This window comes from Dermacentor albipictus, chromosome 2 (assembly GCF_038994185.2).
Source record: "Dermacentor albipictus isolate Rhodes 1998 colony chromosome 2, USDA_Dalb.pri_finalv2, whole genome shotgun sequence".
NCBI classification, from domain to species: domain Eukaryota; kingdom Metazoa; phylum Arthropoda; class Arachnida; order Ixodida; family Ixodidae; genus Dermacentor; species Dermacentor albipictus.
In genome coordinates, this window is record NC_091822.1 from 166034154 (window position 1) to 166059826 (window position 25673).

Sequence of the window (25673 nt, forward strand, 5' to 3'; positions counted from 1 at the left end):
CCGTGCACCGACAGCAACGCGGCAGCAAGCTCGATCCTCTCGGTCGCCGTCAGTGCTCTCAACCTCGCCATCATTGGCCTCGAGAACCCACCTCTAACCTTTCCGAGAGGTAGGTCACCGTAGCACACAATCTTCGGCACGTTGCTACAGCGAAAGCTGAGGTTATCGAGAGCAGCAGCCCGCCCTTTGCGTCTTTGTGCCTTGATAGGACAGCAGTCAGACAGGTATCCCCTGGTCTGTCACAAAGGTCTCTTTGATTTGTCACCCCGTACTGCCCGGGACTGTCCAAGTCTCAGCATGTTGGCACGGCTCGGGTCAGTAAATCTAAAAGACCCACTGTGAGTGCAAAAGAGAAAGAGTCCATGACGCCAGTCACTTAAAAGCGGACAGTGCGCTAGTTTTCCCCATTTTCCGTTGAGTTGAAAGTCAGTGCAATAGCGGCGACATGAATCGACTTCAGTGAGCTCGTTCGTATTTTGCAGCAAACCAGCGATGCCACCCCCCACAATACAGGACTATGCTTCTCGCCAAACAGAGGCACCGTAAGTTTGTTCTCTTCCTTTTTCTATGCGTGTGTGTGTGTGTGTGTAGGGGAGGGGGGGGGGGGGGGGCTCAGTCTCTCATGGAGAATTAGGGGGATTCCAGAGGCTTGATTTTGTTATCGTACAACCATGGTGAGTCACTCATCCTGTCAGCCAGTCAGTCAGTCAGTTTTTCCTTCATCCATGACTTGCAGAACAGCGGTCAGTCAATCAGTCAGTCCAAAGAACGACCGCCGTACAAAACAGCACCACATAGCAATGACAGACCCGTGTCCCAAACCGCGCACCTGCGCAGGCCTCCCTCCAAGGCAGACAACTTCCTCAACACGTGCGTCACCATCGTGGCAGTGCTCATCGTGGTCACGCTAATCGTCATGGGCTTCATCCTGCTCAAGTGCTTCAGCATCCAGGAAGTCTGTGAGCACACATCTGACCAACGCGCGATTTCGCAGTCTCCGATAGTGGCGACACCGTCTCCTACAGCTACTAGTTTTACAATGAATGAGAGCAATGCGCATGCGAGATGAAAAAAAAAATCGATCAGTCGAAAGCACTGACGTTGCAGTGAGCACTGCACTACTGCTACTGCCAAGTCAATGGTATAACTAAATAATTAGGCAAAAATCCGTAAGGCGGGAATATTCTACAAACGCTGGAAGTACGCACTGCTACTGAATCTGTCTTAATTACTGCAACAGCTAGCATCGTCATGCGCAGTAGCTAATGGAAAATCTAGAGACTTCCGCGTATAGTGCAACGCGCGGGTATAGTGTGGTAGAAAGCTCCAATTAAGATGCGAGGCGTTACCTAACATTGTATTAGTGATTGTTGATGAAAAATTAAATGTCCTCCACAAATTTGGGACGCTGACCTACGAAGAGAAATAATCGCACGCCTTTTAATGCTGTCTTCCTGTACAATCACTTTCAGGTAACAGGACGATAACCGCCTTCGGCGACATGAACACGTCCCTGTCCTGTGAAAGCGACGAATGCAAGGCGTACGGTGAGCGTTTGCGACCAACCGTTCTCTATTGGCTACTCAGCACGAAGTACACGGTTTTATCATGCTTTTTAGTTCCTTAAAACAAAGATAGCAGTTTGCGTAATGGCCACTGCGTGGCACCTGCAGTTCGCAAAAGCACAAGGGCGCGGCAGCCCGAATATGTCGTGGTACAATGACAGTTCTGACGTGTAGACCGCATGACCAGTTCTCGCTTGCTGCCCATCCTCCCGGTAGCGCAGCGTTGTCGATGCGGGCCTCCAAGCTGGACTTCCAGGAGGCCTGCGAGGACTTCTACGAGCACGTGTGCGGCGGCTGGACGCGCACGGCCAAGGTGGCGCCGGACGAGGTCTTCAAGAGCGTCAGCAGGGACATGCGACGAGCCGTCGAGGACCAGATCTCCGGTGAGTCACCAGCGCTACGAATACCATGAATTCATTATTGAATGCTGCGAACGGGACAGAGGCGCTTAGCTGCGTACCCCTGCTGTACCGTGTAGATGCATCTTTCTTACATACACTTGGGTTCCCACCGGCAGCCAGTCAGCCGCTTGACCGCAATGCGCGCTCATTACCAAACTTCAATACTTTTTTTCAGAGATACTGAACAACACCGTGATATCGTACCGGGAGCAGACGGCGGCCCAGAAGGCTGCTGCGCTTTACCAAGGCTGCATCAACATAGGTACGACAGCACCATCCTCTCGGGTCACAAGCTGGGAGGCTTGAAGTGAAGCTCGCTCTTTGCACCCGCGCGTTGCTTCTCCTGTGTTAAAGCGACGCTCACCATCCCACATGCCCTCTCACGTTTAGCGAGAGATGCAGAGGGCACAGCGGACACGTGCCTCCCCCCCCCCCCCGAAATTTCTATGTACCAGGATGTCGCTCGTCCAGACCCCGCCCCCTTTCCACGCTCCCTCCATTCCTCGATCAAGTGCGTGCTTCTCCTCTGCCCTCCCCCCCCCCTCCCTTTTCCTGAAAAAACATTCCTGGCTACGCCACTGCTATGTAGGGTGGCATAGAGTTACTGTATAAGCTCCCTGTACAGTAACTATAGTGTGGCCAACCGGGCGTTCATCAGTCGGAGCTCACTATATCTATATTGTCTTCTCTCTCAAACGCTTTAAAAGCCTAGACGACTGCTTACCCTCATCGCACTGACTAGCTCGTTGATGTGTATCATTTACGTCAGTGAAAAAGAGGAGAAGCAAGCGAGCAAAGAGAAGCGCTTATCTGTTGTCATCTTTCTGGGGCGTAACGAGGTGTGTTGAAGACGCAACAAGTGTATATGAACAAACCCTGCTACCAGTTTAACGCTCACTACAAGTCCAGATCGCAGAAATGCTTGGGCAGAGTCGACTATATGTATATACTTCAGATTTGGCCCCTTCTACCGAGTTTATCAACTCCTCCAAGGCGCTGCCGTAGAAACGCTCGGTCGAAACCAACCTCACCTCATAGTCACTCTGGTACCTAAAACAAAGATAGCAGTTTGCGTAATGGCCACTGCGTGGCACCTGCAGTTCGTAAAGAGCACAAGGGCGCAGCAGCCCGAATATTTCGTGGTATAATGACAGTTCTGGCGTGTAGACCACGTGACCACGTGACCACGTGACGTTTCGTGCGCCTTCCCCGCGCGTCTTGTTTCGTCGAGCGCAGACCTGCGCAACAGCAAGGGTACCAAGCCCCTGGAGGACCTGCTGGCGCGCTACGAGCTCTCGCACTGGCCCATTGTGAACCGGACGCAGCAGTTCCGCACCTTCTACCTGCTGGGCAACGCCATCCGAGAGCTGCGTCTGGACGCGCTCATCTCGGTCAGCGCACACCTCGACTACCACAACAGCGAGCGCTACATCCTCTACGTAAGTGCCCCCAATCCATTTTAACGCGACAGCGTTAAGGAGCTCGTGTCGCAGAAAAGCCGGTGTCATCGGCGTCGGTGTCGGCGGCGTTGGCCGTGAGCGATAAATCCCAGCAGGCACTTCATGAATAAAAAACAACTTGCAAGATGGGCTGGGTGGGAATCGAACCAGGGTCTCCGGAGTGTGTTATTCGGGTACGGTGACGAAGGTCCCGCTGGTTCCGGCAGGCACGTATTATTCTATTGGTCCTGCAGCCTTTTGTCTTCGCACAGGGGCAACAAATATATATAAACCGCAGATTACTGCGGCCAAGAATTCAGGTGGCTCAGAAATGTGAAAAGAAAATGCTCATTTCTTATTCTGTCAACGCTCCTAGGCACTAGCGACGTCAAGGGTTTTTTGTTTGCAAACGTAAAGCTTGTCTAAAGTGTTTGCGATCTATAATTAGCGTGTGCACGTGCTTCGAGTCAGTGATTCAGTGTATACTTGTGTAAAAAGAATGCCAAGTGACTGACTGCACAACAAATCGATATTTAATTGTCGGGCTCTTTCAAATTACAGAACTCGCTAGAAAATACACAAAGCATCGCCGTGTCACCTGGGCTTTCAATTGGAGTCTGCAGGAGCCCCTAACCTTAGATGTAACTTTGGCGAATTTATCGACGGTCCGTCATTATTCGGGTCTGTTAGAGGAATTACGTTAGGGTTTATTCATTTCACTAAGTGACCGCTGCCGCCCTGTGTCAACTACAACAGAGGGGGGAAAATTTTAATCCATTAATAAAGCAAAGCGAAAGCAATTTCACATGTATACATACATGTAGTACCAAAAATAAATACTGAATCCTTGACAGAAAATTCGGGGGGGAAATAACACTGCATTTGACAGAAAATTCGAGAAGCAAAGCTCAGCGTAAATGAAGAGCAAGTGAAGTCAACGGTTGGAGAAGCAACAGATATTATACGGAAAGCCAGAAAATGAAATTGCACTGCAATTTGTCGAGCTATATCGAAGTAACCCTTACTGTGCCTTCAGGCAACCTATTCCGCGTTTCACGATGGGTGCATGAACTGATGGTTTTACACGGGAACGTGGCCACTTCCTCGAATACTTCCTTTTTCGGCCTCGCTTTTTCACTACCAGAAATGCCGAACACCGTGATAATACAACGAGACCAGGTGGCAGCAGGGACCGCACATGAATATGCACTTCTATGGGCCACAGGAATGCGACCAATCCGAGCAGGCAGTCCATGTGTACGTAACGTGCACAGGCGTCTGCACGTGGGTGGGCAGGGAAATCGAGACCCGATACGCGTGCAAGAATCACCAGATGCACGCATGCAGTGGAGTTGCACTAAGTAAGAGAATATGGAAAGACCATCACACGTTTACGAAGGAAAGACGAAAACGCGCTCTTTGCAGTCCAAATCTGTAGGTCCAACGAAAGGGAGGAACTCGCTTCGTGGGTGATACATGCGCGATGACCCTTCGCATCTTCGCACGAATTATACAAAAAAAAACAGAAAAAAATCTACGAGGAGACGCGGTATCCCACGCAAGGTTTCGCACTGGTCACACGCAGATAGGGCAGCCGTCGTTCGGCGTCGAGACCCTGGTGCTGCGAGGCCGCTACCGGACTCCCTTCTTCCGCATCTTGCACCGGTACAAGCTGTACATCTACCGCTGCGCCCTGCTGCTCGGCGCCAACGTGGCCGCCGCCGACATCGTCAACGACATCGTCAACTTCGAGGCAAAACTCGCCTACGTGAGTGGCCTGTGGCGCTGCGTGCACGTGGCGACCTCTGTGGCTTGTCTCGATAGCGCGACGTCGCGCCATCACAACCCCCAAGTTTACAAGCCCCTGAAATCCCGTTGCAATAGCTGTCTTTCAAGTGTTCCCAGAACATAGCTATAGCCAGACGACGAAAAGACCGCGCGAGCACGGAATCGAATCCTGGATTGAGAATACGAGCGAAATGAATTTTTCGATTTCGTCCCTAATACATTTCTTTTAGTCTCCTGCTGATTGTGATTACGACTTTACACCTATACATAGTATGCACGTACGTCATTCAAGTATACTCCGCGGCTTCCGGTTTACGGCGGCGCCATGTTGGGGAACCTATAGGCCTATGCGCGCGCCTGTTGATAAGGTTCCCCAAGATGGCGGAAGGTAGCGGAAGCAGACGACAGCAGCGCATGCGACGTCCCGTGCATACTGTGTATACGTGATTTCAAGCGGGCAAAGAAGAGCCCGTGCTATGGTGCGCCGTTAAGTTGCGCGTACCTGACAAGTGAGGCCGTCGTTTTACTCTTCCTGCTCTTTTCCTTTCCAGATCTCGGAGCCGCCGACCGCGGTCCGCAACCCGCAGAGCGTGTACAACCTGATGTCGCTCAAGATGCTCGAAGGCGCCATACCCGAGGTCAGCGCCGCCTGACGCTGTCGTTCTGCGCAGTTTTTCTTTTAATTAGCCTTGTTGCACAACTGATAAAGTTGTCTACACAGTGTGTACAAAAAACCGAATATGCCCGTCGAAGCGCCTTCTTATAGTATGCTATAGGCAACTTTCACAGCATGGATAGACAGGCGCAGTTTCAGGGCGGATGGCATACATTACGAATGAGTTACACTGACATAACCATCAAACAGACAACAAATTACAATTTCAGCAGCTGCATCCTACTTTGCTATGCGCAGTCCGCTTCAGCCAGATGTGGGGCAAACCACAAGCTGATTTAAATTAAAGAAACGCTCTCAAAAACTTGTCCATCTATTAAAGCGCGAGACGTTCGAGTCACGTGTATGCCTGCGCATATATACGTTCGCATCAAAAGTTTGCGAGGGGTTGGCGTAATTTCATACTTTCTATTTCTGGAACAAAATTCAACTTTACTCCATGGAAGAGCAATCGACTCAGTTTCTAGTATGCTGTGTGAGATAACACTACAAGGTAGACTGCTTGGGCTTGTTTGTACGACATATTTCGCTCGTGTTACTTAACTGATTGCCTGCAGCGGTAGCCCAGTGGCTATGGCGTCGTGCTATACTGAGCTCGAGGTCCTGGGTTCTATCCCGACAGCGGCGGCCACATTTGCGGGGAAATGCAAAAAACGCTCGGGTACTTAATTTACAAACTTGATATTTTTTTTTCATTTCTTGTGTACGACTGGCTGTCATCTTGCTGTTATGCCAACTTACAAGGGGTCGGGACCTCGTCAAGCTGTCCAAGCTTTTAGTCCTGTACTCCTCCTCCTTTAAGGAAATAAATTAATTGATTGATTGATTGATTGATTGATTGATTGATTGATTGATTGATTGATTGATTGATTGATTGATTGATTGATTGATTGATTGATTGATTGATTGATTTAGGTGGATGCTAAAGAACCCTAGGTGGTCGATATTAATCCGGAGTTTCCAACTAAAGCGTGCCTCATAATCAGATCGTCGTTTTGACATGTAAAAACCCAGATTTTTTTTTTTTTTGCCTGTTCTAAATGACAAAGACGCAAAGACAGAAACGCAGCGCTTTGTATTTGTATGTTTACGTCTGTGCTTGGTGTGAGGGCGCTTCAAAAAACGCAACTGAAGAACAGACGCTTGTCTTTGTAAGACGTTAGCGCCGGGCTGGCACTACACCGTTTCTGCATTGCATTTCATTGCATTGCATTGGCATTGCATTATATAGTATTGAGTTGAATTCGATTGGATTAGATTGTATTGTGGTACCAACGACCGCGACCTGAGTTGGAACCCGTGATACGATGCTCAGACGAACTAAAGTAAAAAAAAAAGAAAGAACACGGTCATTCGGGCGCCGCTGCCGCAGATCCGCTGGGTGTACTTCCTGAACATCGTGCTGAAGGACGTGGGCGTGTCCCTCGACCTGGACGACCACGTGGTGGTGATGCACCCGCTCTACCTCAAGCGGCTCTCACGGCTCCTCAAGGAAGTGTCGAGGCGAGTTGCATCTGCTGTGGCCCAATGCGTAGCAGCACACCGCCAAGCAAGCCGCGCGGCGAGTGTCATTTAGGTCGTGATGTCCAGCTTCCACGTGACCACCTTCTGCGTCATGTCGTCACGACTGCGGTCACCTCTCGGGAAACGAAACGTTGGCTGGCTGTAAAAAGGCTATTATATCGACGCTTTCCCGTATTTTTTTTTTCATTGTTTCAATGTCTAAAACTTTAACTTAACGCAAAAAAAAAATATCAGTGCCCTTCCACGCTGTGAAGAAGGATGAACAGAGATGTTGTGAAATACGGCGAACTGCACCTCCGCCGTGGGTCGGCCCGGCATCGCACTACCTTCGGGATCGGCCCACGTATGAAAAACTGTTAATCTATGCATCTACGGAGACGAGATCCGCTAGCACCTATAGCCATAAACAGCTTCGCTGTAAACATAAAAGGGGAATTGAACATATGTCAGTATTTCTTTAACGCGCGCGCACTGCAAGCAAACATTAAGCCGAACTGACGCGATGGAGTTGTCACGATAATACTTATTAAGTCCACTGCCAGCACATAAGCTTCAATTCTCCCAGTAATCTTTATTTAAACCTGTCCTGCGCCGCTATGCGTGGCATATGGCAGACCGCTTCCAAGTAGCATTTGTGGGAGATCTTTGTGGCGACCTTACTTGAGTGGTAAAACGTATCGGTCATCGGACACACATCATTAGTGCTCCGAAATGCTCTAAGCGTCACATTTACGAACAATCGGTATTCGCCAACGCGCAAGCGCCTGTGACATCAATTCACTCTCAGGTGACCCTGCGCTGACCTCAAAAGGCGCGTTGTCTTCAGTTGGCGATTTCCTCAGCGACTATAGGTCGACTCCTGAACGCAATTATTTGCATATAGTGTCTCTCTGGCTTGCTTTTATACAAAGCACTTCTGAAGTACCACAGAAAACAATCAAAGGGGCTAGAAACGTGCTGCGACGTCACTTATCGTATTTACTCGACTGTAACGAGAGTTTTTCTCTTTCTTTTCGTGACTTTCGTTGCTTGAACTCGACCCTCGCGTTACGTTCGAATAACGGCAATATTTATTATCCTAAAGCAAGTGTTCTAAATTGCGCAGTTTTTAACGTTACATTAGCAACCCTTTATGTCTCGACTCAATCCATAGACAAGTCGACCGAAGTCAAAACTACTTCTTTGTTTTATGTGCATGTTGTGTTCTGCTGGATTCGACGGATTCGACGGATTCGACGCCATTTTTGCTGCGCTTGTAACTGGTGCTGTACGGTTAAGGTACCGCGTTACCCTGTGGCCTTTCGTGCTTCCACTACATTCATTCGCAACGTTATGGCGATGCCAAGCGTCCGGCATGACGGCCGCTTCAAGAGACGAGTAATTTTGATGGTAACTTTGATGGCAATTTTGATGGGTAACTCGGCGGCTCATATATAGCTCCGAAAGAGCACTCTGCCGATGTATAGCGCGAGCTGACGCTTTCTTGTTCTGTGTCCTTTGAAGCACAATAGGCATGCTGAGAGCAACAGAAAAAGCTGTTTCTCAAACACCTCTCCTCACCCTCTTATCTACTTCCATTGCGCTAGCTCGGCACCGCCAAAACCCTCTCCTCTTCTGCGCGGTCCTCGCCTCTCGTCGGCCAATTAGACCAGGAAAACTTGTCACGGTAGGCACAGCTACGTTCGCTTTGAAACCAAAGTCACGTCTTATATTAACGACGAGAGCGTTCGATTTGGCTGTTGAAGCAATCTTGCGGGTCAACGCCCGGCATGAACGTTCCCGGCAGGCAAAATTTACAGACGTTGCCAAGTTGTCATAAGTTACGCTTTTTACGAATATTGTTCGAGAAGGCTAAAAGCGAAGCGTCAACTTAGGCGCCTAGTCTTTGTCTGCACTACGCACTGTTTGTTTACAAACATGCGGTTTGTCTACAATCTCCCGCTAACGATAGAGAGAGAGAGAGAGAAATGCCTGCAGTGCACAAGTGCTGAACGGACCGCTCTCCCCGCTTTGCACGCAGCGCTACGGTGGCCAACTACATCGGCTGGCGCATCGTGCAGACGATGGGCATTCACAGCATGGACCGGTTCCGGCGGTCGCGCTTCCGGTTCGACCGCTACCGCTACCTGGTGCAGGACATCATCGAGCTGCCGCGCGAGTGCGTGCGCCTCACCTCGCAGCTCATGTACTTCGCCGTGGGCAGGCTCTACTTTGACCGGCACATCAGCAAGCCGGCCGAGCGATACCGCAAGGTACGCGCGGTCGTCGCTTAACCGAACTCCTTACGTCGTGATGGCTGCACGAAAGAGGCAGCGTGGATTGTGCACTCTAAACACATTAGAATGCTGGAAACTGCTTCGCACGGGAGTAACGGCTTGTCTCGCATTTTTGCCTTCCTTCGAGAGTTTCCTTACACGCCGATATCGTTAATAGGCAGGCTTGTTGTTGTCGTTGTTGTTGTCGTCGTCGTCGTCGTTGTTGTTGTTGTTGTTGTCTCTCAAATGTGGCCTAGTCATCCTTGGTGTGTTAGTGTTATGTGGGCAGGAAAGCGAACCTCAACTAGTGCGACTGGGGCACTCTACCTCAGTTGTTTCTCTTCTCTTCGCACTATGCTCCTATCTGGCGTTACCAATATGGAGTACGTTAACTCCATCTGTATACCCATTCAGTGGACGTACTTCATTAAAGGTTTAAGTCGAGTTTCGAAACGAAGTTGGATATGGGACAAGCACTTAGTCCTGCAAGATCACTCAGCAAAGTAACGATCAACTCGTTCTCATTGTTTCTATCGTTCCCCCAGATGGAGTAAGTTTACTTTTTTTGCACACAAAATGAAGGTATGTCATTAAGGGTGTAAAGTAACTTTCAAGACAGGATTACATGTGGAACAAGCAGTTAACCTCGAAGAGGGAGTTGTAAGCGCTCCATTTCGTTCATTAGGTACATGTGCGATTGCGGTGACGTCCTTCGTGACGTGGCTACAGCGGTGCCGGCACCAGCCACTCCCGTGGGTCTCGTGTTTCCCAACCTGCAGGTGTACGACCTGGCAGAAGAGGTGCGAGACGCGTTCGCCGTCCTGATCGACCTGAACACCTGGATGGACACCGAGACCAAGGACAGGGCCCGGCAGAAGGTACTGGTTTGCACAAGCACGGCTGTTCGGATCGACAGGGAATTCTCAGTAACTCGACACGACAGCGCCCATGCCTACAGCCAACTTGAAACTCGTGCCCATCCGAGTACGATTGATAACCAACTTCGAGTAGGCCTGCTTCTGTTTGCACTATAGTATAGTATAGTATAGTATAGTATAGTATAGTATAGTATAGTATAGTATAGTATAGTATAGTATTAGTGAACTCGATAAGCACACCATTCCAACAGGCCTTTGGAAGTATACCATCTTTGAACTGTTTCAACACAAAAGCGCTTCATGGCTACATCGCTTGATTCTGTAACCAATTCACATCTATGTTTCTTTTCGTAGCCACTGCAATCAAGCATACATTTCGTCCTTGCACGCTTTAGTTGCTGAAATTATACTTTTGTTGCAGCTCCACCACCTGCAGCTTAACATCGGCTTCCCTCCGTGGATCCGGAGCGACCGCGACCTGGACGAGTACTACAAGGACGTGAGTAAATCGCGCCGTATAGACATTTTTTTTTTTTTTCGCGAGCTGAGTGAATCAGTCACCTTACTTGATAATGCCCTCGGCTTTCACGCTGAAAATTTTCGAATTATATCCACGCGCAGGTGAAAATGCTAGCGGGAATGCAACACACTGTCGCCTTCTGGCTTCTTTATAAATTAGCAACGAGAACACAATGAGACGAGACAAGTGACACGCATACACAGATGCCGACCACAATCCGACTGTAGGTTACGTTGCAGTCCGGGGCCTCTTCGACCGTCAAGGATCTTTGTTGTCGTTCCCTTAGCAAGAAAGAAATTGGCACATATATGAGTGCTAGTGCCGACCTCGCACATTAAAGCAAGATGTTCAAGCGGCAAATGTTAAAATGTCAGTTGACAGTTCAATACAATTCTTCCGTGGATTACCTGCGGCTTAAAATTCTTTTCTCATCTCAATCGCGCGGCGTACACTGCGGAGACATCGCATATTCTCAAGGTATCTCGCTTGTCTCACAGCTAACGCCCTTATTCTTAATTGCAATGTAAACCACAGCTTGGTTAAACTCTCTCTTATTCTGACCACCTGCTGGAGCGCGCGCCGCGAAATACACCTGACACGAGAAAACTTGACAGCGGTAGATATTAGGTTCGTCGTATACGCAGTTCTTGTGTAGGTTGTCGCTGCTGTCACTACATTTACTTGCCAAAACACACCGCCCAACCCCCACCCCCCTCCACCCCCCGGCCCACAAAAGAAGAAAGAAAAAGACTTCGCTTCTTTCCATTAACGATTCGATCTTACCCCTTAGGGATGAGAGTATTAGCCAGTAGACAGACCAAGCACCCCTTGTGCATCCAAAAGGGTGTTACATGTACAACGCTTGGCGCTTACGCTCTTCCCCTCTGCGGCTACTCGCAGCTGCCCGACCTCCGCAAGGAGGAGTTCTTCGTGAGCCTCCTCAAGGTGTTGCAGATCCACACCCGCATCTCGTTCTCCAAGCTGCGCAACGTCAGGCGGGCTCCGGACTTCGGGTGCGTATACGTGCACGCGTATACACGTTTGTCACGCCAATCCTTTTTCGCAATACTCGTACACGCTGTATAACTACCAGTGGCGTAGCTAGGCCGTCTGGCACCCGGGGCCCATAGGTCTTCTGTCACCCCCCTCCCCGGGCGTAGCCGGCGGAAAGAGGGGTGTCTTCAGACGTATATGACACCCCCCCCCCCCCCCTTCACTGGCCCCTTGCACCCGGGGCCCATGGCCCCCCGGCCCCCCCTGTTGCTACGCCACTGATAACTACAAAGGACATGTTTGCCGAGGTTACGCTGCCAGTCACTGCGGCGTATACACGTACTGCAACTACACGCTCAAGTTTGGGGAAACTTAACTGCATAGGGTTACACTGTGGTTGTTAGACTTTGCAGCTCGTGACATTGCATGACTGCGGCGGGCCGTAGCTGATGTTCAGCTCCACCGAGGTCAACACGCGTATTGTTCTACTCGATCGTCTTCAGTATACGCGATGACGTTCCACGTGACCGCCTGACAACGAGTCTGCTTTTTAAGTTGCTCGCACTACCGAATCCTGGCCACGGCGGCCGCATTTCGCTGGGGACGAAATGCGAGAAACACCCGTGTACTTAGATTTTAAAGAACGCCGGGTTGTCCAAATTACTCCGGAGTCCCCAGTATACGGCGTACTACGAGACTAACCCCGCCACTCCAAGTGCGGCACAAATTGGCGTATACCCCCTGTTGGCGAAGTTTCGCCTCCGAAATCTCCGCGGCGATTTGCTTCATTCCGAAAATTATCAGAGGTCCATGACTGCCTTTTTTTCGTAATAGCGTCTTTTTTCTTGCTTTTTAACTGGGGGAAAAATGCATTAAGCGTGCTACTGTATGAAATAAGAAAACAACAGGATCGGTGACTTCTCTAGGCTTTCGCACGACAATTTCGGGACGTCGCAATGTTCAAAAAACAGGTGCATGTATGAAACTGCTGGTCTATTCACAAGCGATACTCCAGCTTAGTAAGCTTTGCGTTGTTGCTGTTTAGGCGTTTTCGTTGTTGGTCGTACAACAAACAGACATCGACGAGTCCGCAACATTATTTGCTGCACCGTTTGCTTTACAGATGGTACCCGGGCAGCATCGATGGCTCGACCTTCTACAGCCATCTTGGCAACTATATTCGTAAGCGCTTGCTTAACTGAATAGTCTACAAAAATAGTCTCATTATGCGCACACGTCTATGATAGGTGATTATAAACAATGCGCTAATAATCCCACGCCTTAAATAAAATTATACCAATAAGAGAGCTTTATATGCATAAGTCATGTCCTCACACCGCTTTAGAAGAGTACTTTTGAAATTAGGAACGCTGCTTTTGAAATTAGGAACGCCATTTCTTGAGGGTAGAATTCACACTACGCTTCGGGGGACACCGCCTGTTTTGAATAAGTACACAATAACACGGTCATAGAGCGCATTTGTGGAATATATTGTAGATGCTTTCGTATGATTTTGGAGAAACATATGGTTAACTTACCAAAACCTGTAAATGGGGATTAGAAGAAATACTGTAACGGCAGTTATGCGTGTGTTACTGCACTACCAAAGTAAGACACCGCTACACCCTATTACATCCATGAGACAAAACCTCTGAAATATGCCCTTCGTACACCCCTGAAGAACTTGAAAGAATGGCGTTGCGTGTGTTTCTATCAGAACTACGTTTTATGTAAAAAGACTGCCATAGTGTATCAAGAGTGTTCATACATAATTTTTACCCTTAATGGTGTGAAGTATATCGCAGTGTGCTAATTGTGCATCCAATCAAGGCGCGAAATTAAATATTCATGTTCTGAGACAGCATTCGGTACACAATTTATTCTTCACGGCGTTCTTCCTTCGCTGGTGTGCACCCGTCTTAAAGTATCCGAAGAGAACTGAAATTTAGTGCGAATTGGCCGTTGTAGGTATTCGTTGAAATTACAATTTTTCTGAGTAGCTTAGTTTACTCCCGCTCCTTATTAAAATACATGTCAAACGCAGAACTGATCTGCTCGGGAGGCAGTTCGTGCGCCATTTTGTTGCATTTGAAAGCTGAGGTGAACTTCCTTAGTCGCTTAAGGTTAAAGAATGATAAAAATCAAGTTACAATAACTGTTATACAAGAATTGTCCTAATACATATATGTATATATATACCCTTGCACCGTAATGAAAATAGGCATTGCAGTCTCAATCGTTTGCACCAATTTACAAGCCTTATTCACAAGGCAGTGGCTGAGACATGTTTTCCTTGCGGGGTTTGAGTCGAAACGCTTAGAGTTCTATAAAACATCATTCTATCATAACCTCATAAGACAAAGTTTGACGGCAAAAATAAGAACTTCTCGCAGTAAACAGTCGCTGCAACTTAAAGGGACACTAAAGTGAAAAATGATTTCTTCTGCATCAGTAAATTGCCGTTCTACAACACCAAGAACACCACTCTTACAACGATAAGACGTTTGGTAAGCCAGAAAACGCGCAAGAGCGAAATACGGGTGGCGACGCCTACTTAAGTTCCCGCACCTGGAGGCTGTGACGTCTTGGATTTTGATTGCATGTTCTAGGGCCTACTAATTATGCATAGCGGTACAGATTGACTGCATTGTGTTCTAAAGGAACCAAATATTAAACATGGCAGGTTTCGGCAACCTTTATTCAGTCAACGCGGCCCAAATGCGAAAAAATACTTTGGAATCCCTGACGTCACGTTGACGTACCGGCGCCGGGATTTCGGCGCGAAATTCAAATACTGATACTTGGACCTTCATTTTCTCATCTAATAATCAAACTACTTTCTTTAAATGAGTGCCTGCAGGGTTCTAAAACAATGCTTCGTTAGTGTAAACTGATTTATTGTTTCCCTTTAGTGTCCCTTTAAGTTTTATCTCTTAAGTGCAGCAAAACGATCAAAGTGATGCCCAAGAAAAGTGTTTCTGCCTTTGAAGTGTATCTCGGGGGGAAGGGTGACACTCGAAACTTCCACGTTAGCAATGCGCGTGCATTTCTCCCTTCTCTCGTTGACAGTTTTACCGGTGGACTACATCCAGTACCCATTCTTTCTACTGGACATGCCTCCGTAAGTTGCCCACTTCGCGCTCATTTTTGAGTGGAAGAAAGTGTTGATTTCTCCAATTCCTCTTAGACCCATCAACTTCGGCGCCCTCGGCTCCATCATTGGCCAGGAAATCACACACGGCTTCGGAGAACACGGTACGTACTCACGGTGCATGCAACCTCTATTAGAGTTTTAGCACTTCCATTTTCGTATTACAGTTTACAGGTTAGCTTACGGAATATCGGAAAACCAAAGACAGAGACGGGCGATGATGATGATGCTTATACCCTTTTTAATGGGCCGGCACATTCCCGCGCCCTACCCTAATGGAGGAAAAAAAAATACAGAATGATGGTTTTAGCCTGTCTGCAAACTTCGTTATTTGAATAGCGAAACACGAGAGACGTCGACATCAGCAGTATAGGGTCCCTCTATAATTATTGAGGGACTTTACAGCAGTAGCCTTAGTAGCGCCATCTTGTGACGTTTTCTGCAATCACGACGTAATAGAAACGTGATTATGCGTGCTTTTAACACTAACCGCAAAATGCAGTATACTTTCCTCCATTTCAGGGCGCTAAATTTCCGTAAACAAAACTCTTACGAGCCGCAAATATCAGCAGAAAAGAAAACGTAAGCAGCACCGCTCTTTGGGTGCCGAAAACCAACATTTATTTCAGTTCATTCGAAGCCCGAACGTCTCGCCCTCCGACGCCGTCAAAGTTCAACTTCGGCCGATAGCATCGCTGTGTCACCGTCGTTGGCCTCTGAATTCAAACTTTTACGGGACGTTGTATAGGCAGGTCGCTTGCCTTGCTTTTGCGGCGAGCTCCAAAAAAAAAAAATAATGATAAACGTATTGGTCACGCCAGCACGCATGACTTTATGCGTGTATAAGGTGCACCGTTATATAATACGAATCGAGCAAATTTTTCAAAACAAAACGCAACTTGTAGCGCTGGAAATACGGTGCCTAACCTTGCTGTTAGTGAGCAGTGAACGTTTGCGTGCGCCATGAGCCTCGTTTCACCGTGTGTTTATTGGTTGTGTGCTACGCGTACCACTGAGTGCGTATCATTAACGATGCAATTGCGGGGTAACCGTGAGTAATCGCGGAAGGCCCGCCACCCGCTTGAATTGTCCAAACGATCTTTTCGCATAGAATCTACTACGTGGAACATGCGTCGATCGAATGCCCTTGAGCGTCGGCTCTTTCCACCGGTACTGTATATCACTTCTAATATAATTCCACGTAGGCTTCACGATGTCTAAAATGGAACATCTAAGTTCGTTTCACATATGTGTTACCAACTACCAGGAATATTATTTGCAAAAGTGTTCCACTTACTTGGTGCAACTTAGGTACAACGAGATAAAGAGTGCATCGACCACTCCCTATATAGTGACGTACTTCGGTGGTGGTCTGCTACGAAGTACACGGTGATCATGCGGGCCCGCTATTTGAATGCTGTTTTGGCGGCACGAAATGAAAGTAAGGAAAGAAAAACGATTCGCTACGACAGCTAGGTCAGCTCCTACAGCTATTATCTGCAATTGCGCGTCCTATACGTATAGCATCATAGGAAATGGCTGCGCAGTTCTTGTTTTTTTCTTTTCGGACTCCTCAGATTTTTTTTCTGTCCAACAACGGCGACGCAGGCGCCATGTACGACGACCGGGGTAAACTGGTCGAGTGGTGGACGCGGCAGACGCACCGCAAGTTCATCACAGGATCGCGCTGCCTGCTCGAGCAGTACGACCTGTTCAGCAACCCCGTCACCGGCAAGAAGGTGAGCAGTTGGGCCCCTCGACAAAACGTTCACACACTAGCCGCGTGCGGATCGGAGCGATCCAGAAAAGCCCGATGCACTCGTTGTAAGCCGACGCCTTCCTTAAGTGACTACAAACGTCATGCATGGTAACAACGATGGGGCGCTAGTGCGGACAATGAAAAAAATTGCACCAAATTGTCCAAGTTGGCCATCTCGCTACCCGACGGCAGCCATCCTGTCAGCTCTGACTGACCGAATGTGCCATGCAACCTGGCGGAATTGCAAAAATGTGAACTTTCACAAGTGTCCCTGGATAGCAAATGTGCTGTGTAGCACACACGAATGTGTGGTGCCGAGTGTGTTCACATCATCAGTCCTGATCCAGCTTCGCATTTCGAGTCACCCGCCGTGGTTGCTCAGTGGCTATGGTGTTTGGCTGCTGAGCACGAGGTCGCGGGATCGAATCCCGGCCACGGCTTCCGCATTTCGATGGGGGCTAAATGCGAGAACACCCGTGTACATAGATTTAGGTGCACGTTAAAGAACCCCAGGTGGTCGAAATTTCCGGAGTCCTCCACTACGGCGTGCCTCATAATCAGAAAGTGGTTTTGGCACGTAAAATTCCATAATTTTTTTCGCATTCCGAGTCTATCAAAACAGCCCATGCCAGTTAAATAAAGTTCATCGCATACAACTTTTCATTTGCAGCTACCGCACTACTAGCTGCGATCAGTATTTGTTACATATACCATTTCAGTTACGCAAACAAGCAAGGACAAAAAATACTAGAAGGGCGCCCCAGGTGACACTTTTAAACCTTAGTCATAGAAAGCAAAGAGTAAAAAGGAACAAAATAAAATAACGTAAGGCTCTTGCGAAATAGGCGTCACCATGTGTATGCAAGCGGTAATTTCTAGCCACCGAGCTCACGGAGAGTATGCGGAGGAGTTCAACGGAGAGCGTGTGACCAGGGCCATCAATGCTTTCGGGTGGGCCATATGTGGTTGCTGGAACTCGCAGTTATATTTGCAGCGCGGAATTAATATATACTCACGCAAAAAGAGACAAGCAGACCATGACCAGGATTTCACTAAAGGCTACACCAAACCAAACAATGCCTTAGAAAAAAGTCCGGTAACTTTTGAGGGCCTACTTTCCGAGGCAAAGCGCATATAGGCTCCGAAGGTAAGAAAGGGCGGCAGGAAAGGAGGTTAGCTTACCGAGCCTAGCTGCCTAGTGTCCATGCTCCCGCTCCTAATCTTTTTTTTTTTTTCCTTCCTCCATGCACACAATAATGTGACGAGGCTTCTTCTGGCGTCATAACTTTTTTGGCAGCTCCTTCTTGAGGATCACTAATATCCAGCTGACAACGCGTAAGGAGTATAGCTGTATTCTACAGCAAGTACTATATACAACCGGGCAACACTTAAAAAAAAAGGATTCCTGCACAAAAATGGGTGAAATTAATTCATAAATATACATATTAGGGGTGCGGCGGTATTGGCGCGAGATTCAGAAATAAAAAGTTTTCACCTTTATTTGATTCGTTCATATTCGAACTTTGCCCTATTTTTTTTCTCCTTTCTTTTCAAAAAAATACAAATGAAGTTCTAAAACAACTTTCATTATGCTAACTGTATCTAATGTTTCTTTTGGGGTCATTTAATGTTTATTATTATTTTCTGAATGGCAGGGAGCATACAGAAAGCATGTGATGTACCACAGCAAAGCATATGCGCTCCCTAATACTACTTTTGTTATTCTTTCCAAGTGCTTTACCGCAAATGGGATTAAGGCCTGCGTCTAATGCTACGCTCTCCTTTCCTTAGCTGAGCATCAACGGCACGCTCGAAATCAACATTGCCGACAACGCCGGACTGAGGCAGGCCTTCAAGGTAAGCACAACGCGACAGGAACAATAGCTGACAAGACGAGTTCTAAATAAACCGACGCCCGTCCTATCTCCGGCGTTCCCTTTATCGTACCTTTTGCTCGAGACTGATCATTAAGGTGACGGCTCACAAAATAGAAATAGCTGTACGTAGGTTTATTATCGGCGCGGGGATATCGTGGTTTGTCGATATGAGCAGTTTGTTCCAGCGAATGTTCGACGAAGTCAGTGACACCTCACTTGTATACTGTTCTCGCCCACATATATAAGCCGTTTATTTTCGAGACCAGGGGCCTCAGGGACACAAGGGCTTTGACGGCATTAGTGCCACGGCGGCGGGGGGGGGGGGGCACTTTCCTACTACACTTCTTCATCACAGTCATCACTGGTTCACAGGTACTCGAATGCAATATAACTAAGCGACACCGAACAGCAGGACTTTTCGCTGGCCAGTGACGAGATGTGTACTGGTCACAAGATGCCGTTAGGGTTGCAACTAGGGCGGTTTTTCGCCAGCGCAACCGGTCTTCCCCCTCACGATTCTGGCTGCCGGTTCGACCACCGATACCGGCACGCCATTTGCCGGTTTTCCGGTTCTCCCTATATGCGTGGCATGCGCTTTGTCGGGCGTTCATAAATAGCAGGAACTTCGGCGCATCGCCACCTTTTGTTTACGTTTTGTTTGTGTTTTTGCCTGCAGTGCGTTATAGAAATAAATCTAGCACCCCCATCTTTTCGGTGCAAGATTTGTTTTTCTAGACAAAAGCGGCAACCGTAGATAGCGGTGACGCTGCTCGTGTCTCAACGAAGTTCGTAAGCGCACTTCTTCCTTTCGTCTGTTTGAGAACAGGCGTACCGCGTGTACATGATCAAGTACGAGGAGCTGTACGGCATGTACGCCATTCCCGGGACAGAGCCGTACACCATGGACCAGATCTTCTTCATCGCCTACGCGCTTGTAAGTGGCAACTAGCATCTAGCGTGCTATTAGCATGCAATATGACTGAAAAACACTGCTTATTTATGAACCAAAACACACTCAAGCCGAAAGAACTTCAAACAAACAAGCAAACAAAAATGTATAAACACGCACAATATACAAGACGCGAATTTGATTCGCCAAAATCTGCAACAAAACGTCGTGTCACATTTGGTATATCACGCTAATCTGCCCTTGGCTGATGTTTCGGGGATATTTTGTAGACATCGTTCCGGAAACTGTTCTGGAGAACTTATAGCCAAATTATATGGCGGGATGTCAGATTAACACGATGTGCGATCTCGCTGTTCTGTTAATGGTACGCGCACCTTACGATGGGAATGAGCTCAAATGCTTGTGCGTCTTTGCCTCACTCTGACTCGTCCAAATGTCTCCTGGTTCTGGCAAACTCCATGTGCGTACATGGTTGTTTATCTGCCCCCAAAATTGTGAATCAGCTAAATGCTCTGCAAATATTATGTTCCAGGACGTGATAAGTAGAACAGCAGAACACTTAAAGGGACACTAAAGGGAAAAATGATTTCTTCTGCATCAGTGAATTACCGTTCTACAACACCAAAAACACCACTCTTACAACGATAAGTCGTTTCGTAAGCCAGAAAAAGCGCAATAACGGAATACAGGTGGCGACGCCTACTTGAGTTCCCGCACCGGGGGCTGTGACGTCTTGGATTTTGATGGCATCTTCTAGGGCCTACTAATTATATATAGCGGTATAAGATTGACTGCACTGTGTTCTAAAGGAACCAAACATTAAACATGGCAAGTTTCGGGAACCTTTATTCAGCCAACGGGGCCCAAATGCGAAAATATACTCTGGAATCCTTGACGTCACCCTGACGTACCGGCGCTGGGGCTTCGGCGCGAAGTTCAAATACTGATACTTGGATCTTAATTTGTCATCTAATAATCCAACTATCTTTTAAATGGCTGCCTGCAGGGTTCTCAAACAATGCTCCATTAGTCTAAACTGATTTATTTTTTCGCTTTATATCCCTTTAACACTGCTAATGAAAAACGCTTTTTTGATACGTGGCAAGCGCGAAACGACGATGCCGGTTTTCTTTTTTCTTTGTGATTTCCAGTCGAGGTGCGAAGTGGCCCGCAAGAGGTCCATGTACTCGTACCTCAACCCGCGGGACACGACACCCAGTCGCTATCGGTGAGTGCGTTAGGGATTCCAACAACGCAGTTAACGGAACATCAAATAGGAATATTAAGTTGAGCTGTACTAGTAAATTACGCTTCTGCAAAGCGACTCTGAGAAGAGGCTCGGTAAACTAGAAACAGGGTGTCTACCAAGTTTACATTGCTAGATTCCCCGAGTTTTCCGGATATTCCCCGAGTGCCATTGCAAAACTTCCTGAGTGACACAGAACTTGTTTTATGTCAAGACGAGCTAACACCACGTCACCCGATGCTGGCACTATCTACTAAGCATGTATAAAAATGACCTGATGCAGTTTGAATAGTAAGAAGTAGAGTTTATTTTATTCAAAAAGAAAACAGAAGGGAGGGCTTAATAAAATGCACAGTGAATACAATATCTTTGAAAAAAAAAATGGTAAAGCCCATTGCAAATCGAGTCAAACATTTTCAAATAGGTATAAAATGAGATGCACACAGAAGCAAATATTTTCGAATATGAGCTATTTCTATCAGCTGATAGCAAGCTCATTGGTACGAGGCCCGAACTTTGTCGCAAGTGAGATTCTTTCTCAGCATCTGGATAGTCGACTTCAACTGTCCTGACGTATTCTCAGCCCGCGCAAAACGCCTCAGTGTTGCGTTTCACTGCATTAAAGAGTTTAGTTTGGTTTGGATGAGGGACATCTGCATCTCGGCGTCAGCCAACACTGTTTCTTGAGCTCAAGCACCTTCGAAGAAGCGGCGGCACGCTTCCTTTCCCTTTTATTCCCCAATGCGTCGGTTACTTCTGTTCTCGTCCTCCTTCCACCACGCGTTCGCCCCACGGACCATTTGAAGCATCCTCTTGGTCAGTTGTACAGTCAACGTCCGATTTTTCGGGACTCCCAGGGGTCGCGAAAACGACCGAAAAATCAGGCAGTCCGGAAAAATGAGTGCATGTCTTTTACTGCCCTCAAGGGCTCAAATCGCTACAGGCACGTCTGAGAAAGCTCTTAAGGCCTGCTAGTACACATATTAGACATGTCGGTGCTCGTATTGTGACAGGAGACGGCGGGTGCACGCGTGTGTAATTAAGGAATACATACTGGGTCCCGTGACAACTGCCCCTTCCCACGCTTGTTAAGCTTCACCGCAATACTTCGCGTTTACTTCACCGCGTAACATCATTATATTGAGGCGAAGCTTACTTTCGGAAACCGACATAATGCAACTCGTCGTGCTTTCCGAGCTTCGAAGCCGTTGGCGAGGATTACAAAGGCTGAGTCGGCGCCATTGCTAACAGTAGCAAAAATCGAAGTAGCCACGCCTAATTAGTTCCATTTCGGACCTGCGGTCACGGAAAAAAGTCCGAAAAATCGGACGGCTAAGGGTCCTTGCGTCCGAAATTTCATAAAAACAGTAGTCTACCAGTAGGAACTGATTCATTGATGCTTGGAACTGGCATTTGGTCCACTCGACTGCCCTTTCCGCTATGCTTTCGTATAGTCATGCAGCCGTCACCACGCCACGTCATCAGCCCTAACCACATTATATCGCAAAGACACCCATAGCCGCCACTGCAAAGAACGTACCAACCTAACTCGTGCCACTAGGGAAACGTGCAATCGGGGGATCCCGATTGCGAGTTTGCGCTTGACAATGCAAGATTCAGCGCTTCGCAGCTTGTGCGACGGACTACTTACTCACATTTGCAGCGTGTGCGCTTGTATTTAGCAGGCGGCAGCAGCGGCTTTTAGTGCAGATGTCATTCTCGGCTGTCATATCGCAAGGACAGCTCTGCGCTGTCTTAGGTTAGGAAAAATGAAAGGGGACACCAAATATTAATATTAAACGAGTTTCGATTAACAAAGTGTTCCTGCAAAACTATATTTTTGTTAATTTGCCGACAAGAGGTGAATTACTTGAAGGGAAAATGAAGACTAAACTTCCTTTTTTTTTTACGTCACATCGAAACTCCTGTACCTGCCAGTATGACGTCAAGAATTCTAAAGTGCGGGATATTCTTATTTGGGCAGCACAAGCTATTTGAAACGCAACAAAAAAAGTTCAGGTTTTGGCTTCTTCAGAATGCGATATACCAGTCCATCTTTATGGATAAAAAATTAACATGTGAGCAGACGTTGCCAAACTCCATTACGTCACTGCGAGCTGGTACGAGATTTTCCAGGCAGCATCGCCATCAGTCTTTTTTTTTTGCGACTTTCCTGTCTTAAACCTTTTCTCGCGGTAAGAGTGAATTTTATTTTTCTTACTGAATAATGGTAATTTACTAATACAGCTAAATTTAAATTTAGGTGCTCTCTAAGTCTCAATGTTATGCCGCTGTCGTTGCAACGTCACTGCAATGCTACCATTGTCGTGATACTACCATTTTTTTTTGTATACAGCTACAAAGCTGATACATAGTCATCCAGTTCAGAGCGGGACCTGAGCCCGCTTTTTGGCACCGCTATCGCCCAGTTCCAGCTTGTTGCCGAGGGCCCCTCACCGTCCCTTTTGGGCAGCTGCTGAAAGCAGTCACTGAATTGTGCGCAGGACCATCGTACCGCTGATGAACTTCGAGCGGTTCTCGGAGGCGTTTGGCTGCCGCGTTGGCACCATCATGAACCCCGAGCAGAAGTGCATCGTCTGGTGATGCCTGCGGACACAGCGCCGTGGTGCACCCAAGCGATCGCCCGACGATCCTCCCGCCTTTCGCGTCGCTTTGAATACGCGAGCTTCAAATATACGATGTTACGCGCATCCTACTGTCTAGCACAACCTAGAGAAGTGTTTTAAGCTAATGTTCAATAACAACATCGGGTATAAGTTTTTACGGTGGTACACCATGAAGTTGGTAGCCCAAGGACAGCAAGCCTTGTCCTTGAAATTGCAATTAAGAACACATGCACCTGCCTTCGTTTTCATGAAAGTTGGTAAAATGGAATAGAATGTGAACACCTGACATGTAGACTGTGTAAATCTGATCTCTGTGGTTCAGAGCAGGACGAGGAATGAAGCGAGGCCACCACAACTTGGTCAAAACAAAATGGAAGAACTGGATGTGACAATATAATAGCTGCAATAGCTAATAACAGATAATGGCCAACGTTTCAAGTAAAAAAAATTCCTCTGCCTAGCTTGTGAACTAATGCTGCTATTTGCACTGGATTCTTTCCTACATTTTGTAGACACATTCCAAGGTCTTGCCACCACACGCATCTCCTGTTTTTGTTGCATGGCACTGACACTCGCCTTTGGTGAAAGCTGTGCAAAAGGGCATAGCAAGTCAAACCTATACCAATACAACTATATGATGTATCGGATATCACAATCTCAATGTAATAATTCGGCAACAAATGTGTGATATAGAGAAGTTATTTCCATTTTGGATGCGAATTCCTTGCAACGAAGTTCGACTAGTACATACAATATGGTTCAAATATTAGTTGCACTAATATACACTTGGGGTTCCCTCACATTTTCATGTTTTAACTTCACCATTTATCTTCACAGTAAACTGGTTATTCCTGATTGCACTTAATTTCACGAAAAATAAACCACTTACAGTCCGCATATCTAATCTTGTGCAACCTATGTCATTTTTGCCCATCCTTGTGTGTATTGTTGCGTTGTGTAAAAGCTCGAAGCTTGAGTGGACCAATTCCAAGAGGCCAAGCACTCAGCTGAGCTTCAATAGCGCAGTGTATCAGCATTTCTGCTTTTTCCCTTCATTTAATGTGGCTGCTGCAGCCAAGAAACAAACCAGTGAACTCTTGCTCAGTGGCAGAACAGCACAGCCATTGTGGCAGGCTACTAAGTGAAGCAAATGCTTTGGCACTGACCTTGAGCAGCAACGTTTAATTGATTCGTGGATAATGGAAGAATGTACTCTGAATTGGTAGTGCTCAATAGCAGCCCAGCATCCCGTCACATTAACATTTACGTCAACAAAAACACACCGAGAGTGTAACCCTGACGTCTTGTTGCAGATATTTGCTAAGAATCTTTCGCTTCTGAAGAAATAACTCATGAAAATGGGAGTGACCTAAAATGTCAAAAAGCTTCTCATTTGTTCGGTGCAGTCCTGTATGCATGCACTTCGAGGACTCCCCTCTGCCCCAGTGTGGGCCTTAAGAAGAGAAAAATAAATTCCAGTGACCGTAGGAAGCAATAGTCTTATTTAGGAATTTGAATTTCTAGCAAGAATTGCCAAAAACTGGTAAGCTGAAAAAAAAAATAGACGCATGAAGTTACCAATTCTGTAACACTGCACCAAGAACAAATATCGCAGTTCTGTAAACTGCATCTGTTTGAGCATTTAAAGCACACAAAATTAATATTACTTTACAGCTTGAGTGAGTTTTGTCTGCTTTGGATGAAGTATTAGGATGTGAAATTTACAGAACGTCATTACTTTTTACTGCTCAAGTGCAGCATTGCAAGCATGAGTGTCAGTTCCATTTTCTGAAATTTTGAAATTTTTGTAACAATATTTAATAAAAATCTACGGCCTAAATAAAAAATCCACTTCCTGAAATTACTAGATTTTAACTTTTTCTTTTAAATGCAACAAACCTCATTAAATTAAGTGCAGTGGTTGCTGAGAAATTTACTCCTTTCCCATGTACTTACATAGGGGCCATAGAGCTAAAGGTTTTGTTTAACCCCACAAGGTATTTGTCCTTGCTGCTTTGAAGCCCTGCAGAAATTGCAGATGTGTATGGACAAATGCGTGAAATTTAA

General features: G+C 47.1%; 1 protein-coding gene across 1 annotated transcript; it reads left to right on the forward strand.

Moving 5' to 3' along the window:
- On the forward strand, positions 1-25375 carry LOC135910665 (neprilysin-1-like). Its single transcript, XM_065442699.2, has 22 exons — positions 1-109; positions 483-542; positions 838-959; positions 1473-1547; positions 1787-1948; positions 2142-2228; positions 3203-3405; positions 4991-5173; positions 5745-5831; positions 7239-7369; positions 9411-9642; positions 10425-10523; positions 10945-11022; positions 11944-12056; positions 13160-13218; positions 15106-15157; positions 15224-15291; positions 16796-16926; positions 18738-18803; positions 19650-19757; positions 20885-20961; positions 23484-25375. Exons 2-22 carry the CDS (start codon positions 493-495, stop codon positions 23581-23583), a joined length of 2283 nt encoding a protein of 760 aa, XP_065298771.1. The 5' UTR covers positions 1-109; positions 483-492; the 3' UTR covers positions 23584-25375.
- The last annotated feature ends 298 nt before the right edge of the window (positions 25376-25673 follow it).

Excerpts from the sequence above, each read along its gene's own strand:
- LOC135910665 (XM_065442699.2), top strand. The coding sequence starts at position 493 with ATGCCACCCCCCACAATACAGGACTATGCTTCTCGCCAAACAGAGGCA. Across the intron at positions 1,949-2,141 it reads CGTCGAGGACCAGATCTCCG|AGATACTGAACAACACCGTG; the intron begins GTGAGTCACCAG and ends ACTTTTTTTCAG. Across the intron at positions 15,158-15,223 it reads TTTCTACTGGACATGCCTCC|ACCCATCAACTTCGGCGCCC; the intron begins GTAAGTTGCCCA and ends AATTCCTCTTAG.